Below are 20,632 nucleotides of genomic sequence, written 5' to 3' on the forward strand. Positions count from 1 at the left end.
GACCCGAACGTTGCGTAACTCCAAACTAAAGTAACCGCTACTAATTTTGAGTGGATTCAAAATTGATTAACAGGTCTGATTTCACGAAAATTAGCTTAACGCCAGTCACACGATGTCGCAAGCGGTCTTGGCAAACAGAGGAGCGGTTGGAAAAGGACTGGAGTCGATGCACACACGCGAGATACAGTTAAAATGAAAACACATTCATTTTAAATTACCCGAGACCCGATGCCGCTATTATTAGACCCGGCCCGTGTCCGAGGCACACGTGAAACTTTTAGACCCGAACCCGCTCGGGTCTCGGGTCGGGCCTCGGGTTTTCGGATCTAAGTGAACCCGTGAAGACCTCTAGCTGTGAATTGACTAGGACTAAATCAGTTTTTAAAACATGATCACATGGTCTTACTTTGTAAATGGCATATTTGACAACTATATTCATAATTTCTACGTTTAACACAGGGTGTACATGGAGCCTGTGCTAGACTTTGACCTGTATTGACTGTAATCTCTACTGAAGCTCTATAAATCTGTTCGACCAAATGATTAATAATTCAAGTACTCAGTTCTCAGGTCAAGTACAGAAAAGTGTTGTTATGCCACAGGCACTGTTTAGCTGAACATTTAGTCCCAGACCCTGAAGCCTCATTCTCACGCTGTTCCTTTCTCTCTTCTGCCAAATTTAAGCTTGTTTGGACATCCTGACTCACTATAATACTATCCTAATCATTTCCTCACTCTTTCCTTCTCGCTCCAGCAACAGCTTCCCAAAAGGGCAGCGTGGTCACATGATTGAGCTGTTAACTGCACCCTGGGTAGTGTGAGCCGCTCGAGGTGGACTGAAAGCAGTAGGTCAGGTTACAATGGCCTCAATCATGATGGCACAGAAATACAGGGGGTGGTGGTGGTGGGGTGTTTGCCTAGAGATATACCCTGTCAACACTCGAAACACCTTGGAGTTCATGAGAGCTTTTAGCATACCCATTAGGTAGAAGAGTAGAGCAGGTCACACTGAAATATAAACGAATCACTACGAAATAATACTGAATACTGTTGTGTCATGAAATTAATCATGGAAAATTTACAGTTTACAAAAGAAAACAAATGCTTTACGATTTATACGCAAAATAACATAAAAGCAGTGATTTGGCCATGACAAAAAGTGACAGTTACTCAATCTTGACTTTTCCACTTCACAGAAACAGTCATTAAATGGTGACTATATGTGATGAAAAAAGCTTATTTTGGACTCTTTGCCTTTCTGAACCCTCAGTTGGACCATCATTTTCTCACAACCTCTGTAGTGTAATTATCAGATGTCAGGATGATAAATTCATGTGCGACTGTGATGTGACAGGTCAGTGAGGACAGAGCTTTCAGAAGAATTTATCATTAGAAAACTAAAAGGTTCCTTCTCTCAGCTCGCCATGACCTTGATTATGCACTTCAGTCTGTTCTTTATGGTTCGGTTATTACATAACATACATTTTACAGAATTCACTCATGCCATGTTTTTAAAGTTGACGGAGTGGTCCTGATTGACATCAGTGCATATGAAGTGAAAGTGCCTCAGAATTCGTTCTTTGCATTTCACCCATCCAAAGTGCACACACACAGCAGTGAACACACACACACCATGAACACACAACCGGAGCAATGGGCAGCCATTTATGCTGCGGCGCCCGGGGAGCAGTTAGGGGGGTCGGTGCCTTGATCAAGGGCACCTCAGTCGTGGCCGGCCCGAGACTCGAACCCACAACCTTTGGGTTAGGAGTGAGACTCTCTAACCATTAGGCCACGACTTGCCCCACTATACATCTCCCACTATATCCTCTATATCAAAAGCTTCTTTCATTACACTAACAGCTGGAGTACAGAGGAGGTGACCGATGAGACCCATACCTGTAGAAGCTTCTGCACACACAACGAATGTCCATTCCGGGCTGCTAAGTGTAAAGCATTTTTTCCTGTAAAGATAAAATGGAAACTGAATTTAAAAATAAATAAATAAAATAAAAAAGGGACAAATGATGATCATGCCTCATTTTTTTGCATGTCTAGTTTATTTACATCATTTTCCAGAGCACATTTCCTTGCATATGATTTGACTGGTAATGTTATGAATAAATCCTATTCACTACCCGGCTAAGTGTTTACTGTAAGCTCTCGTCAATAAGAGTGCACAAAAAGGGAAAAAATTATTACCTGTGGCATCATTGGCTGTGACATCAACACCGTGGAGGAGGATGACACTAAGGCAATCCAAATGTCCTCTGGATGCAGCAAGATGGAAACTGCAGAGAGAGAGAGAGAGAGAGAGAGAGAGAGAGAGAGAGAGAGAGAGAGAGAGAGAGAGAGAGAGAGAGAGATATTACAGTAATATCCAATTACAGGAAATGGTAGTGAGAGCACATGAGACAGTGCGACAGAAGGTGGAGTGAAGGAGTGATAAGGTAGGCAATGCAATGCTGAAAATTGATGCCAGTTGTAACTGGCTACATCAGCATTCACAGAGGATGATGGCAAACTCAATCCTCAACCCTTACCCTCGGCTGACATACAGAATGCATTTTCACCTTCCTTCCCAAATCCATATAAAAGCCATACGTCCATATATGAGAAGATCTGAATGCTAACGGGAGAACTGGAGATTATGGAATTGCTGTGAACAGGCAAGAGTTTCCCTGTCCTGACTGACCTGCTGATGGTGCTCATTAGTTTGTTTTCCTCTGAGGTATTATATTGCTGGAGGAGAATGTAAGGAAGAACTTCAGCCATTATTACTGCACCTTCTTGGTCGAAATCATGCCCCTCTCCTTTAAAGATAAGCTAGATTTAGACTCACAATTCTATCTGCCGTGGCATAAATGCATGTCACACTATGTACAGCAATGTGAAGGTTGAGAAGTTATGAATGCATCCCAATTATGTCCACAGCAGCTCATTGTTATAGCATACTGCTCATACTCAAGCCTTCACAGCAGTCAACACCATCCTCGGAGCGCTGAGCAGGATCGAGCCGGACACAGGGCATATCTGTTCGAGAGCTCAAAAGGTGTGGGAAGTCACACACACTGCCATGTTACTTCTGGAACTGTTATTAAAAGCTGTGTTGAGAAGAACTCCGGGCATCCCACGGCCTTGACCTGCAGGTCTGGGTGCAAAAGCCGCAGATAAGTGTAAGGATCCCAGCCAAGTGCAACACGAAACCCCAGTGACATGCTGTCTGCTCCCTGGCTTACGGTTACATCATGTTATTCAGAGGCTATTGTTGTCACATAATGGAGGAGAATGATTTTCTGGGTATTGTTAGAGGTCAGGAGGACCTCACGTGGTCAGCTAACGTGATGAGGTCGTTGAACATAATCTGTAATGCGAGTGCATGTCATCATGCATTAGATATTCTATTGCAAATATACAACTGTTGAAACCACACAGGTCAAAGCAATGAATTACCACAAAGACAGCTGCTTGGTGTCCTGACCAAAAAAACAGTCTGTGTCTTTCTTTAAGCATCCAGCACAACACCTGCATTCGATTCCTTATATATTATATACACACACAGACACACAGTTCAACACAAATGCATTACATTTCCAAGACCTTTCTAATAATATATATATTATATATCACACACACACACACACACACACACACATCTTTCAGTTTGGCAAACCATGGCTGGGGAGGCTAGAAACGCTCTATGACCTGCTGTAAGCGCTCTATGACCTGCTGTAAGCAGGACTCGTACATTAATTCAGCGTTAGAGCTGCCACATTGTTGACAGGCTGAGAGACGAGAGGGCTGTTCAAAACCCAGACATGTCATTCTAGCTTGGCTCCAGCTCCTTCCATGCCTCTGCTAGACACGTGACATTTTTAGAGACACAGAAGTGACGTGTATGTGTGTGTGTGGGAGAGAGAGTGAGACATGTTGGCACTTGAGAGACCCCCCAAAAGCAAGAACATGACCCTGTGAGGATGCACATTACAGCTCCAGATAGTCGTCAGTCAGAACGTACTAGAACATTAACATCCATACAGAGAGTAAAACCCAGAGAAACAGAAAGGAATTATGTGCACACCGTTAATGCTACATTTAAAGTGTTCAGGGTGTTAAGTTTAAATACAAACAGTGATTTAACCGTCTTAGCAGTTAATGTGTAGTAAGTAAACCCAAAGGTCATTTTGGCTAAAGCAACTTTAGCTTTTATTTCTAATAGACAAACATACCTGAGGGTAATATTTATGTTCACCCTGCTTTTGTCTTCATTTTATAGTGACCTTATTTTTACAATGTCCTTATTAAAAACTAAACCATTACAGGTTTGCTCTCTAAATCATTAGCCTTAGTTAAAAAAACAAACAAAAAAAAAAACAGCAATGTACAGTGTTGTGAGTTTGGTATAATATATACACAAATAAGTCTATGGGTAAAACAGCAGGAAAACGATGTACACACAAAAGACTTCCGTTTCCAGTTGGTTAATCCTGGATTAACAGGATTCACATTCTCTACAGATAATCACATTCTCTACAGATGTGCACCTCCCCACATATCTCCCTCGCTCTCTCCCTCGCTCTCTCCCTCTCCACGAAGGGCATCAAAACACATTTTTATTAAACAAAAACACTGGACGTATAAATCTGCTCTAAAATGGTGACCCACAACTGCAGCTGGACTACAGCACACCCTCCCTGTGGTCTCCACAGCCGCTGTGTCCATCATACTCTTACGGCAAGCTGAAACAACACAAACGTAAAATCAGTGTGTGGCCATTCTATATATGAGCAGTGGAATCCTTTACATCTAAAAAACCCCCAAAACATGTGACCTTGCATGCTCTCACAGCACTTGACCTCCCACCGAACAGGAAGGTCTCCGTGCTCCTCTACAGGGCAGGCTGCTGCTGACTAGCGTGCTTCATATATCAGTCAGTGTTTGTTACCTCCAGCTCTGTTACGCTGCCTCGCCACCCTGGCGACTGAGCCGTGCTGAACGCACTTGATTTAGGCCTGAGAAATTCCAGAGCCTTATTACAACTCCAGGCCCCTTCTCTATGCCGGCTCACAAGAAGAATCTCGCACACAGATAGAAATACCCCAGGGGTGGAAACATCTTATGGTCATGATTGCAAAGCAAAACAACGCTGGCATTAAAATAAGCTAAAAGCTGGAACCCTCTATTCTCGTTTTACTGCCTTAGGGAATAAGGAATAAAAACAGATTAAAGAGCATTTAATCATAATGAAAAACCACCCATTAGTCACTACTTACTAAACGGCTTATAAAAGCAACTTTTCAGACATTTTTCTTCTACATCCAAGATTTGTTTTAGAACCCAAGTCTCTGCTGGTTTGTACCTCACGTCGTTGCTGTCTACATGTTTCTGGTCCAGTGGCAATGTTCCACAGCAACAATTCTAGACAGATTTGTATCCTCTGGTTGCTCACAGAAAGCCTCAGCCCAGATTAGACACAAACACAGGCCAGTGAGGATTCTGTAAATACCAGTCATTTCGAATAGATTATAATTACTTCCATATGCGTCCGCATAAACACACAGTACACTCAGTTTGGATTCGGTTCTCTAAACATAACTTTTCAGCAGGATAAGAGTTTATTGGCTTTGCTCTTTCAAGTGAAAGAGCAATGCTTTACATTTATGATTTATAGCAAAGCCAGGAACATGACAGTTTATTAGGATAATGCAATAAGACAGACACGAGGCCAGAGATTCTAATCCTTCCTGAGGTCGTTATTAACCTTTGACACCAGAACGGAACCAATTACTAATAACCATCTGCTTGACTATGTCAAAGCGGCTAATCCTGAGTGTGTGTGTGTGTGTGTGTGTGTGTGTGTGTGTGGTGTGTGTGATGGGGGGGGTCTGCGTGCACACTTACGCAGAGCGGCCCTCTACATCTAGTTTGGTGGGGATGATGCCTTTCTTACTGAGGACGGCTGTCACCTTGTCCACCTCTCCTTTTTCTACTGCCTTCATCAGCCTGTCATCATACTTATTCCAGTCGGTGTTCTGCAAAACAGGGAAAAAGGCTTAAGTATAATTCATACTTTTAAATAAATCACCGAAAAAAAGTCTTCAGTGCATTACAGACTGTCAGCATGCCTCAAACTGTAAGGCGAGTTAAACGCTTAGTTAATAGCTGTCAAGAAAGAAGAGAAAATCTGCGTGATGTAATGATTTTCCGATTCGGAAAGCATTTGCATTTCAAAAAGGTGTTAAGACAATTGCAAAATTAAAATTGAGCGCAAGTGTGTGATTAGACAACAAGTTAAAACAAGTCGTGAAATCCTGAGGCTCGAAATATCACTTTGAATCAACACTGCATTCTCCAGGAACATTCCATCATTCTTAACTGCTGTGGAGAAAGAAACAGGTCACTCTCACTTAGTAGGACAGTCTAAAAACCACACACAAATATGCAAGCATAAGTGTAAACACCCACAATGAAGTTTCCCAGAAAAGTTTCAAATACTATAAGCAAGATTCAAATTACTGGTTTATGTCTTAAACATTTTGTTCTAAAAGGAAAACCTTTTTGCATCCATGATACCTACAAAGTACAGGGAGGTGCATTTAAGCCATCGACTCATGGTGCTGATGATGCTGGTCCTTTATGCAGCTGCTCAGTGGATAGAGATTATAAAAAAAAAAAAAAAAAAAAAAAGACCCAAAGTTGCCCCCACTACTCGGTCAGAGGGAAAATACACTCTACCAGCGAGTGTGTGAGTTTTGTCCCGTTTAATCGAGTCCTTTGCTCCAGCAGGCTGCCTGCGCCTCAACGAGACCCAAGATTCCTCTGCCGATTCTGCTCGCTCCTCCCCGAGCCTCAGCCTCTCCCCGTGCTCTCATCACGTCCTCACATACACACAAACACACTCGCACACGCCTGTGCACGGAGCTGCTGCAAAGCAGGGGCCAGCCCTGGGACAGCAGCTCCTCCTCTGATCACAGCACTCTCTCTTTCTGTCCCGTTCTGTTGTTTTTTCAGGCTAAATTCAGGTTGTCCTGTTGTTCCCTGCAGATGGAGACTCTTCTTCCTGAGTGCTCTGTGTTTCTCTCTGTGCTAAATGACAAGGTCGTGCAGCTCTTGGTGGTAAATATGTGATCTCTTCAGGGTCGAAAATATCCTGGTAAACATTGTGCAGATGGGCCTTCTGACTGGTTACCTTTTTTTGCCCCCCAAACCTTTCTCCAATGACTGATTGGGGAACAGACACTAAGAATAACCTATCCTGACATGCTCGGCCCATGAGTAACCGCAACGGTGGCGGAGAGTCAAGACGGAGGCCAGCCAAGTAGGAGGAAGCCCACAGACACGCATACACACACGGAAACAGCTAGAAATATTAACCTATGGCAGATTACAAGATTGGATCTAAACCACTCTATTGGATGTTAGGCTTAAGGCGAGTGGTCTACACCTCTCGAGAACCTTCTCTTCTCATGCTCAGAGTGACGGCAGACCTGCTGATCCAGACGCACAGTAGCAGGATTAGGTGTCAGCCTTTTTACAATCGGCTGTCTGGGAATCTGCAAAGCCCTCTCATCTCCATCTCTCTCTGCACCTTCATGGTAAACACGGCATATAAATTCTATTTCAAACACAAGACGTCACCCTTCAAATTGGGAGGCTGTGAAAAACATAGAGGGCCGTGAGAAGGGGGAGAGTCGGGGTGCGTTTAATTTACACACTGCATCAGTGGAAGGGGGGGGTTGTGTTACAGATACCCCCATCTGAGTCGGAGTGGAGCCGACTGAGTGGCAGTAATCTTCAGAAAACATGTGAGAATCCCTTCACATGCTGAACAAGCCATATGAGGTTTTCAGTGGTAAGGGGAGGGAGGGGACAGGGGTTAATTTCTAACCTGCTCTGCAACATAGAGACAAAGGAACAGAAATGGACACATGCATATATCTGCTCACATAAATACACACATGCATGTATGTGCGTGTGTCGGTGTATGTATTTTTGTTTGTTCTTGCTGAAAGGACAGTGAATGATGGATGGCTTAGAGGTGTTTACAGCCTATTCACTCAATGCCACTTTAAATGTGTGACAGACAACCGTATTAAACCACTAAACACGAGGGACGATATCGCGGTTGTCGGTGAACAGCAACTTAAGTCAATATTTTAATTTATTTAAGAGGAAGCAGAGCACACATGCTTTTTTTATTGACACGTAGAAACAAACGGCACTCAAGCGTTAAAGCACTTGATCAGAGGTTCCAATAACATTTAAAAAATAAAAAAAGAACAATGCTTAAAGGGACATTCCTTCACCCAACAGGCATTGAGTATTAAAATAGGGAAAGGGTGGAGAAAATACCACACACACACACACACACACACACACACACACACACACACACACACACACACACACACACACTCATTGTCAGTGTGCAGTCTGGTGAAATTAATAGACCCAGTCAACCTTAAAATCATTATTTCACTGTTATGCCTTTGGTAAATTGGACGTGACCCAGATACTCTACGTTCACTGCGTTAATGCCACAATTAGCACTAAAGAGGAATCACGTAGCCATTTGCATTTTAGTACTGGTTCTCTCACAAAGATGCCAGAATTTGCCTGCTATTGTTATCTGTGATCTTATTCCCAGCATTGTTCAATATCACCAAGAGCCCACAGCAAGGTTCCACAGCAACACATGATTTTATTGAGTTTGAACACAAAATGCTGTCAAAAGCTGAAACTCCCATGTGTACAAACCTGTTCTTTTGCTGAGTGTGTACATTCTCGCTACTCAGGGCTGACTGAAAAAGGTTTGCTCTTGTAAACAGTGTTGTTTCTTTAGTAACCAGTAGCCTCTTGGAACCTTTTGCCTTGTTTCCAAGCACAGAACAGAGAAGGATTAATACTTGGATATAAATGATAAGGAAATTAAATACATTACATGGGTCACGATATCATTTATATTCTTTCAGTGCAACTTGATTGTTGTTACCACAAATTGGTAAACTGCTGGCTACAGTATGGGGACAGTACTACTAATGATGGAGATCAGGTGTTTCAGCCACACCAATCGCTAATAGGCGCAAAGCACAACGCCACGCAAACTCTAGAGACAAACAGCAGCGGTACATTCGGTTGTCCTGAAAAGCTCAGGGGCTTTTTATAGTGGTGGTGTCATAGGTCAGATCATTACATTTTGCCCTGTCTGATCTGCCCCCAATCAGACACACAGACAGAGACACAGACAGACACAGACACAGAGACACACACACAGACAGAGACACACACACAGACAGAGACACACACACAGACAGAGACACACACACAGACAGAGAGAGAGACACACACACACACACACAGAGACACACACACACAGAGAGAGAGAGAGAGAGAGAGAGAGAGAGAGAGAGACACACACACACACACACAGACACACACAGAGACAGAGACAGAGACACACACAGAGACACACACACAGACACACACAGAGACAGAGACACACACAGAGACAGAGACACACACAGAGACAGAGACACACACAGAGACAGAGACACACGCACACAGAGACACACACACACACGCACACAGAGACACACACACACGCACACAGAGACACACACACACGCACACAGAGACACACACACACGCACACAGAGACACACAGCAGAGGCAGAAATCAAACCCCTAACCCTGGAGGTGAGACGCAAACATGTTATCTGCTAAAAAGCAAAAGTAAACAAATTTCAATAAAAAAGGTGAAATTGTTGCTATAGTGTAGCTTTCTGTAAATGTATTTAAAATGTACATCTCCAGAGTCTGTGCTGAAATGAGATTATTTACGACACTCGAGACATTGGGTCACACAGGTACTTTCCAGTTGTTTCATTTTTTTACCTCACTTCAAGAGAGAAAAAAAACAGATGGCTTTATTAAATAACCATCAAATCATTTATAAATACGTTAAGACTTCAAGATTATAATGGCTATGTAATGGCCAAATAAGCCTAGGACAGTTTTAGCGTTTTAAGTAAACATGAAGCAGATATGATTTTATTTGCTGTAATGATTATATTCTTTGAGCACAGTAAAAAGGATTAATGGATAAATCATTACACCGCTTCTCCCACCATGTGCTGCTAGATGCTCAAACTGAAAACCTCAGCGACTGAACATTTGCAGCATTTCAGACATGTGAATGATGAAGTAAAAAGAGCCATTTCATTATAAAACCTTCAACCACACAATAAACAGTGAAGCAAAAGCTAGCTCAAGTGTCCTTGATCAATGCAGATCCCTTTCTTCCTCTTCTTTGCTCATTTCACAGGTGACTCGGCTCTTCACAGAAGAGCTCATAGAGCAGAGGCGAAGTGTGTGTACATTTAGACAACAAGTAAGGACAAGCTGGGTGTTAGAGAGCATTAGTGTGGGTTACTGCCAGATAAACATGCACTAACACAAGACTGAAGGCAGACGAGCAGACATATATGATCAACAACAGAACCATACAAGATATACACCAATCAGACATGACATTAAAGCCACTGACGGGGGTAGTGAAGAACATTAATTATCTCGCGTCAATGGCAAACATCAAGTAGGATTGACCCTTCAATGACAAGGGCCTAACTGCGATGTCTAGATGACTGGGTCACAGCTTCTCCAACACAGACGTTATTATGGGGTGCTCCCAGTATGCAGTGGTTAGTACCAGTGGTGTAGTCTATGTGATACGCAGGTATACGCCGTATACCCACTAGGAAAGGCCAAGGATTTCCGTATACCCACTTAAAAAGCGTGAGGATAAGTAACAATATCGTTCTGTGACAGAACTTTCATCCATAAATTCACCCCGTCTGTGTTGCGAACACAGACTGTGGTTGCGATTGTGAATCACTAACGTTTTTGGACCATTGGGGTTTCCGTGGCCTGTGACCTGATCTGGCGTCACCTACCAAGGAGGAAAGTGAGTTGCTAGGCAGTGTTTTTTTGGCGCAAATTAGAAATTAACTAACTAATGTAAAAGAAGATATGAAACGAAAGCAGACTCAAACTCCACTCAGTGTGTTTTCGGAAGCCTGCGCTTAAAGCTACAGCAGCTTCGGATGACATTTCACCCACAGCCCGAGTACAAATGTACTGTATTTGGAAAGCTTTGTAAATTACCAGTTCATTCAGTCCATAATATTCTGCAATGAAATGAGTGTTGGTGATAAAACTGAACAAATGTTTATTGTTAACTCTTAAATGTACAGTGAAAATTGACAGCTGGTAAAACTTGTGCTCCAGGTCCCATATTCATATAACATTTAAGGCTAAATGTAGCTCTTAAAGGTAAAGTTCACCCAAAAATGAAAATTGTGTTATTTTTCAAAATATCATCTTTTGTGTTAAACAGAAACAGAACAGTTTTGGAACAAATTGAGGTTAAGGAAAAACACGATTTTCATTTTTGGGTGAACTATACCTTTAAGAGCTACATTTAGCCTTAAATGTTATACGAATATGGGACCTGGAGCACAGGTTTTATCAGCTGATTGTCTTTTGTTGCTTATAATAAATTGGAATGTTGATAACACATAAGCAGTTTTTAATAATGCTCTAAATTACATGTAGATGCATATTTTATGCATTAGTGAGTGTGGTGGTGCCTATGGGGTGTCGCTCTAGGATGGGTGCGTATGAGGCTGGGAGGGGGAAAAAACTCACAGTATACTCACTACAAAAAACTAGACTACACAACTGGTTAGTACCCTTCAAAAAAAATAAAATAAAATAAAATAATGATCCTACAAAGAACAATCGGTGAACCGGTAGCAGAGTCAAAGGCACCCAAGGATCAATGATCCGAGTGGGGAGCAAAGGCTATCAGTCCGTCTGGTCTGATCCCACGTGATGTGTTTATTAGACAGTATTTATATGAATGTCAAGCATGCAACATTGTGTTACATAGCTAGGGTGTAAATGTGCTCATATTTCTGTTTATATACAAAACCACTCACAAAGCTATAAAAAAACAAACAAGAGTAGTAACTATTGAAGTTTATCTCAGGTTCAGATCTGACTAACTGGTTTATAAATACAAGTTACTATTAGTCTATGAACATGCAGTAGAGATTAATCGGTGACTGTGGACTGAAATCATACTACAATAGTCTCAGAGCAGGACACACACACACATGCGCACAGGCAGACACAGACACAGACACAGGCAGACACACACACAGACACAGACACAGGCAGACACAGACACAGACACAGGCAGACACACACACAGGCAGACACAGACACAGACACAGGCAGACACACACACAGACACAGACACAGGCAGACACACACACAGACACAGACACAGGCAGACACAGACACAGACACAGGCAGACACAGACACAGACACAGACACAGGCAGACACAGACACAGACACAGGCAGACACAGACACAGACACAGGCAGACACACACACAGACAGACAGAGACACACAAATCTCAAAGATTTCATAAGCCATTTTCTCCCCATCGGTTGTCAATCCTGGCCTTATTTTTTAAATAGCTGAAAACTCGGACAAAGTGATCAGCCAGTGAAATTATTTTTATGCCATTACATCATTTTCTGCTCATATATTGAGCATATCATATCTATGCACATGCCCTTATCCAAAGTGACTTACATTTGTTTCTTTTTTGATACAACTGAAAAATTGAGGGTTAAGGGCCTTTACTCGGGGCCCCTATGGCAGCTTGGTAGGACTCTGAGCTCTCTGATTGGTAGTCCAACCCCTTAGCCACTACGCTACCACATATCCATTTTCCAAACGTGCTCCAAGTCAGGCCTAGGCTGATAAGTCGGATTGGAAGTTGTTGAAATTATTTAGCATGTCGCAGTACCCAGACTGTCTACTTCCCTTTCATTTAGCTACTCTCCATACTGACATACAATGTTAAGTCAACAGCATCTTTAAGAGCCTACAGATTGTACCCTAAGATCGGTTGTTTCTTTTGGCACAAAGTCCATAGCCCATTGCCTTGAGGATGTACAATGACAGCCTTGAATTGCACATCACAATTATGAGATATGGGCTGAGATCATCTCTCTAAGACATCACAGATCTCTGTGCCTCACTAACACACACACACACACACACACAAGCATCACAGCAGTTATAAAACAGGTTCAAACAGGAGCCGATTAGCTTGTGTTTATATACCATGGTGTTTGTTTCTCCAGATTCCTCACCTATTGCTTTCCTTCATAACAAGGATGGCTCACAGCTCAGAAAAACACTGTCAGGGAGTCAGTCTAGCACAGGAAATGTACAAGCAGTGCAGGGGAGAAGCCAAACTCCCTACTCACACGGCACTAAGGGTAGCAATCGTATCACCCAAAGGAAAAAAAAATGTTTTAACTAAAACTTTTGCTCAAGTTGTAAAGAAGCAGCTTTGATAAGATTGTCTCATGTCCATCTCATCCTGTCTGGGGAAATCTATTACAGGATTTTCCACATCTAGCTTGATTAGGCAAATCTTTTGAAATACAAATAAAATTTAAAAAAAATGGAGAAAAAAAAAAAACAAGAGAAAGAAAAGCCATAAAGGAAAATCCTTTACTGTTTGAACTGATGATAAATTAAGCTAACAAAGGAACAACAAACTTGACAGCGGCCACAATACAGAAACTATGAACTCGTAGGAATGAAAGAGTGAACATCATAACTCCATTACACTGCACTACACTCCTTTCGTCACACACACACACACACACACACACACACACACACACACACACACACACACACACACACACACACACACACACACACACACACACACACACAGGTAAGTACTTTGTAATATTTTACATCAACTAAAAGATGTTGTTAAAATGTTGGATTAAATATTTGGAATAATTTGGATGAAGTCTGATGATGATCTTCTCCTTGTAAATTACACTGCTTTAAGATCATCTATGATCAATGTGGCTTTCAATGCGTTATATAAACCTGAACCTTAAAAAGTTCTCTGCTTAGTAAAAAACATCCCAAAAAACTTGCCCCAGAACTAAACAAAGCAAAAGAGCAAAATTCTAGCAAAGAAAGTTACAAGAGAATGAAATATCCAGGTCACCGCTCCAGGCTGAGAGGAGCTACAAAATACCTACAGCAACCAGCTTTAATTCAATGCTTTCCTTGTGAAGTACAGGTCATTATATCAAAATCTACATGTTGCACATTATCAGTAACTTGCGGGGGTTTTAATAACGTGTTACACAGCCGTAAAATATGTCCTACACTGTATACACAGACATTGCAGCCTGTTATACTTTAATATAGATCCATTTGAAGTCCATCAGTCAAGTCATCCTGAAGTCATAAGCACATGAGTACACGACACAGCATGAGTATTATCCAAAAATAAAAATGCCATATGAATAAATCTGTTTGTATCCATCTTGTTAAATATGGCACAATCATGTCATTACCTAGCACAGTAAACAAATGTCCAAGTCCTAACCCACTCTAGGTGATTGTTACTAACCTGTCTGTAGTGTCAGTAGTTGCAGCGTAACAACTGCGTGTAATTCATTAACACACAGCTCTTGATTACACATCAGTACTGAAGGCCTAACCTGTGATTAGTGACTGTAGCATAGTAATTGAGAGATAATTCCAGGTTACACTGAGACTTTGGGGAGATAGCTGTACAGCCTGTTGTTATGCTGCTGGCTAAATGGGTGCTTTAATTAGATACTGTCCCCAAAAGTCTCACCCCCACCCTTAGGTTATGTTTGCTGATGATCGTAGGCAAGTGTGCACCCAGACGCCTGCTCGTTGGTATGTTAAAGAAAGACTGAGAGTAGCACTGGGAGGCCCGCATCGGTATGTAAACTAGCTGTAAAACGACAGCTACAGGCTATAAGCCAGCTCCAGTAACTGATCTCCATGATTGGCACAATAAATGGAGGTCCACTGCTGCCATGGCAACATGAACGCACTTACCATGGATAAGAGGCCCCTAAGTTGCTACCACTATGTAATCATTCACAGTGCTTAGTGCCGGTCCGAGTTCAGCACACTTGTGACTGACACACACACACACACACACACACACACACACACCTAAACTTGATCATTTCTTAACATTTAGTTAATTAAGTGTACTACTCAGGAATTTTCACCCATCATTAAACGCACGATCAAAAATGATTAAATAATGGTTTTAAACAGCTTCATTAGCTTTTGCCTGATCCAAAACTAACGAAAACTAGGGCAAGTGTCCGGTTACAGGCTCCCTGGATAGTTCCTGTTTGAATTACTAAAACTCTGCCTTCCCAAAAGAGACTCAAATATCCATTAGTGAGTAACTGCCCATTAGTCTCGCTCTTACCCAGCCTCCGTGGGGAGAAACCACGCTGACCTATTGCCTGCTTTTTGGAAACTATGTACACTCAGAGCCTTCCAAAGTCTAGCCAGCTGTTCTATAGCATCGGAATGTCCTGACCTTTGACCCGTTGGATTTTTTTATTTATTTATTTATTTATTTTTACATTGGCTGCCCTTCTTGATGCAACCCTCCCATTTCACCTGGGCTTGGGACCAGCACTTAACCGGACTCGGGCCGCAGTGTTGAGAGCCCAGTACATCAAAACTGCCTTTTACCCTACGTCCAGAGATTGAGAGGCAAGTAAAAAAGGCCTGACTATATACAGTATATCTTACTTTAATCAGCAGAGGAGAGAGGAGTAAAATCAGCAGGAAAGGACAGTAATCAGTACAATCAGTTCTGATTATGTCCACTATTGAGCACTCTCTCCCTAAGAGCTACAATGTAATCAGATCCTCGCATCGTTCTTTCAATTCAAAACCTTTAGAGATGGAAGATGCTAAAGAATAACCCACCCTGGGTCTTATCAGGAAGGTAAGGTCGTGTGTGTGATCGGTAACCGGCAGTTTGGTCAGCCAAAGTAACGAGAACTCGGTTTTCATACTGCCTGTGACTGAGAATATTTTGGATGCCAGGGATGACGCTGGGTGACCTCACATGCACCCGATCCTGCTTATTCTGGCATGAAGCTGAAAAGCTGGAGAACAAGAGAACTCGCTCACACACATTTCCTGTCTACGCTCGGCAGTATGAGAGTGAAAAATGAAAAGCGAGGGACTGATGACTGGCGCCAAAGGACACAGACAAAGGAGCGATGACATACAGATAGATTTGGAGTACATTACGGGGAATGGCAGAAAGGGGGGAGAGAGAAAAATAACAATTTAGTAACATACAAAGTGAAAGAGTGGAAGACAATAGAACAAAAAAAAAACAAAAAGAATGTGGGAAACAAACACAGAAAAATAAAATAAAGAAAGATAATAGACAAGAACAGGCAGAGAGAAGACAAGCATAGAAAAAAGAAAGAAAGAAGAAAAAGATTGAGTGATAATGCTAGAGCTAGTAAAGAGGACCGAGTTCTAAAGTCTCTTTATTCTACATGACTGCAGTAAACAGTAGACATGAAAATCTTTAACAAAGCCTTGTGCAAAAAACGGGAATATTGTTCATGCTTATTGCACAAAAATCATTAAAAAGAGATACAATTGGATTTACAAACCAAAATGAAAGTGATAAACGTACATAATAAGTAAAGTGATTTAAAACATTCGATTGTGAAGCCGCCCACAGGAACGCAGGAATGTGCTGCTGATTAAACAATATTTGCATGACCAAGGTCACTGCTTCCCACGAGTCAGGAATTTCACCAGCACAGAAGCACAATCTGAATCACAACATGCTCTAATGTGTATTAAACACCAGACTAAAGTGCTAAAGAAACAAACACATGAAAAACAAACAGATGTAGAGACTTTATACTTAATGAGGAACCTAGAAGAGGCAAAGTGCTGGAAGTTCAATTAGAAGAGATATTTTAATAGTTCAGGCCAAAATTAAACGTATTCATTATTCACCAAGAGGTCCTGAGGTATTTGGCATCCATTTATTTTATTAGCTTTTCACTGGTGCTCCACATTTGGCTAACAGCGCTAACAGCTATAAGGGCTAATAGGTTGCAGGTTAGCATTAGACTAACCTCGATATCTAAATCATCACACTCACCTTTACCTGTGTGAAATGACTGAGATTTTCTAACCCTGTACAATGCCACAGATATAGTGACAGATAGAGAAAGAGAAAGTGAAAGAGAGAAAGAAAGACAGATAGATAAATAGAGAGATAAAGTGAGAGATAGAGCTAGACAGAGAGATAGATAGAAAGAAAAAGATAGATAGATCGAGAGAAAGAAAGAGATAGAGAGATACAGTAGATAGAGAAAAAGATATTAAATATATTATATATTATATATATATATATATAATTTTTTTTTTTTTTTTACATTTACAGCATTTGGCAGACGCCCTTATCCAGAGCGACGTACATCAGTGCTTAAATCTCTAACATTGAATACATTAATGTTGGTTCACTAGGTTACATACTTAAGATACCATGAGTTTAAAACATTTGTTCAAAGTTACAATGAAAAAGTGTCAAAGGTTTTTTTTGTTTGTTTTTTTAATGCAAAAGATAAGGATAGAAGTGCTAGTGGAAGTGTTTCCTGAATAAGTAGGTCTTCAATCGCTGCTTGAAAATAGCCAGTGACTCAGCTGTCCGGACCTCTAGGGGAAGTTCATTCCACCACCTTGGTGCCAGAACAGAGAAGAGTCTTGTAGTATACTTGCCTCTTACCCTGAGAGATGGTGGGACCAGTGGAGCAGTGTTGGTAGATCGGAGGTTGCGGGGTGCAGTGCGAGGAGTGATGAGGGCTTTTAGGTAAGAGGGAGCTGGTCCATTTTTGGCTTTGTAGGCCAGCATCAGTGTATATATATATATGTATATACAAATATATATATAATAAAGAAGAATAAATAAAGAAGGGGGGGGGGTAGATATATAAAACATGAAAAAACCTGCAGCCATATTTGTAATGGATAAATAACTCAAATATTTACTTTTTTTTTTAAACCCAACTCCTCCTTAAAATATAATCACATTAAATCTGGTGTTGAATACAGTTTGCCATGAATCGTCCTTTATTTATGAAAAAATACACGCCTTGATTTAGTCTCCCAAACAAAAACAACAGAGTTACCTGAACACATCATCAGCCGTGTGAAATACTACAAAGATCACCAAGTTCTCTTATTTCTCTCACTCGTCAGTAATATTGGATCCTGACTGACGAGACCACTTACAGTGAGGACGCCCGTGTCCCTTACATTTCAAAATCAATAGTAAATAATTCATTAGTTCCTGTAAATCACTGGTATGTCTTTAACATCCTCTAGTTAACAATTTTTTGTGTATTTCCCAAACCTACATTTAAGAAAAATAACTTTCCTGACACTCTAAACAGTGGAATTTAGCAATATAAAAGACGACACACTGAATGGATGAAATCTGAAATTGGTTATAAATTAACTACCAGTTTACTTATTACGTGCTAAATTTTAATTGCTTAATTACAACAAGATTTCTGAAATTACACATTTATTTTTTCATATCAAATCAATATATACAAAATCTGAGGCTAGTCAATGACAGTGTAGAAAACGCATGTTGTAACACCAGACATAACCCCAGGTGTAAGATATAGCCCTCTGTGTCCTGATGACAGAATCAGACAGTCAGACATGATAAAACACACAAACATTGGTCATACTATGATGTTGTGATTCTTCTGTGATTAGTCACGATCATAAGGACAAGCAAAGAGCATGTATGGACTCGTCAGAAGAGCCGTATCTGCCCTTTCTTCCCTGTTTATTTCTTCAGGTGTTATTTTATTTGTTTTTATAACTCTGCTCCAGCTTGTTTTTAAATCTCTGCTGGGATTAAAATCTAATTCCTACCCTTAGAACTAATGCTTTACCTCAATTCTCCTCTAGAGGGCAGCACTAATTCCGACCTTGCATCAGAATTCGCATTCTACAATTATTTATTACAAAAAAAAAAAAACTTTTTTACTTATATTGCATTTATATAGACTCTGTAACAAAAATATATAGAAAATGATTTTTCTCTTAATCCCCTCATCACCACCAAACATTTCAATAATAATTAACCTGTATTATTAGACACATCCTCAAACAGTGTAAAGGGAATTCAAATAACATATGATGCAGAGAAAACTATTCAGTTAATCAGCTATTAACACACTTCTGAGAGCCACAGGATCAGCAGAATACTGTTGCTAAAAGCTCAGAGTGTGTGTGTGTGTGTGTGTGTGTTGGGGGGGGCATAAGCAAAGAGATAAACTGGAGCCCCAACAGATGACCAGACACTGCTGCAGGAAGCTACACAGGCACTAATCCCTGTCCTCTAAATAGACAAAAAAATAATAATAATAATACACTGATAGACATAACTTTCACAAGAAAGAGCACACACATACACACGTCAGAGACGACAAACTTGCTGTACTGTGGCAAAACACACACGCACACAAATCTTCTTCAAACACAAACACACACATACCATAATCACTATAATCCTTACACACCATGTGATAAGTGCTTAAATTGTTATTTATATATTATATTTATATTTCATCATATGAACCAATAGGAAGAAAAAAAAGCATTCATAAGAATGAACAAAAGATTGTGGTTCAATTTTGACCTAATCCTCCTGGCAAACTGTCTTCAACTCCCTAAGGTTATGAGAGTCTCTTTGATGGAATCACAATTTCGAAATCTTCCACAGATAAAGACAAGAAATTGGATCGGACACGCAAGCACCTTCACACCTCCTTTGGCACAAACCGGTGTTTAGTTATTCTGTTTGTTCAGTTTGCTTGTTTTGTTTAGTTCTTGTTAGTCTGAAGAAACCCTCAATGTCTCGACAAAATGAAGTTCAGACCCTGCGTTTAATTCTAAATGTGTTTGACAACGATTACATACGCAAATAATAATAGCTATTCAAATGTTATTACATTTAAATATAATAACTTAATATAATCCTATAATAAATGTTTAATAATAATACAAGTAAATGCTGTACTCAATACTCCAACTTTGTTCATATATGAAATATTGTTAACACAAAATAATAATAATAATAATAATAATAATAATAATAATAATAATAATAATAATAATAATAATAATAAAAAATCACCTCATTTTACAGAGAAACTTCTGAAGACTGATGGAAAACTTAGTGACCCCTTTTTACTTCATTGTGTTTATGTTTAGTGGCCAGCATCCGAGTCCCTGTGCCAGTGGTTGCTATAGAAACAATACATGTATTGATTTGCTTTGCAGCAGGAACTGGTCTCAGAACTGCTGTTACACAAAATGAATTCATCCATCTCAAACAGATTTGAGAGTTCAGTGGCACTAAGGTATAAATTAGAACAGGAGATCGTACACATTACTCGGTGTCTATGCGTGATTAAATACCGAGTCACCGAACATAGTCCAGAGCTGAAGCAGAAATATAGGACACAAACACCTTCGCCGCCCCCCCCCCTGATGTTTTCCACTTAAATAATAAATAAATAAAAAGTTGATGTAAGGACATTCTTGTAAAGCTAAAAGCATGCATGGCAGAAAGTGGATATTTGAATCAAATGTGATTTGAAATATGTCTC

At 40.7% G+C, this 20,632-nt stretch overlaps 1 protein-coding gene across 3 annotated transcripts in view; it reads right to left on the reverse strand.

The window, feature by feature from the left end:
* The window catches only part of uacab (uveal autoantigen with coiled-coil domains and ankyrin repeats b), a 46,786-nt gene that overhangs the window by 15,804 nt on the left and 10,350 nt on the right, over positions 1 to 20,632 (reverse strand). The window contains exons 1-5 of one of the 3 annotated variants that reach the window (XM_047819456.1): positions 6,736 to 7,108; positions 6,578 to 6,642; positions 5,902 to 6,032; positions 2,203 to 2,291; positions 1,900 to 1,964 (exon numbers count right to left, since the gene is read on the reverse strand). In XM_047819456.1, the coding sequence (XP_047675412.1) occupies positions 1,900 to 1,964; positions 2,203 to 2,291; positions 5,902 to 6,032; positions 6,578 to 6,613 (321 nt within the window). In that variant the 5' untranslated portion in view covers positions 6,614 to 6,642; positions 6,736 to 7,108. Of the gene's footprint in view, positions 1 to 1,899; positions 1,965 to 2,202; positions 2,292 to 5,901; positions 6,033 to 6,577; positions 7,109 to 20,632 lie in introns of those variants that run through there. The other 2 variants (XM_027137108.2, XM_047819449.1) reach the window with 2 other exon arrangements.

This window comes from Tachysurus fulvidraco, chromosome 1, assembly GCF_022655615.1.
Source record: "Tachysurus fulvidraco isolate hzauxx_2018 chromosome 1, HZAU_PFXX_2.0, whole genome shotgun sequence".
Lineage (NCBI taxonomy): Eukaryota > Metazoa > Chordata > Actinopteri > Siluriformes > Bagridae > Tachysurus > Tachysurus fulvidraco.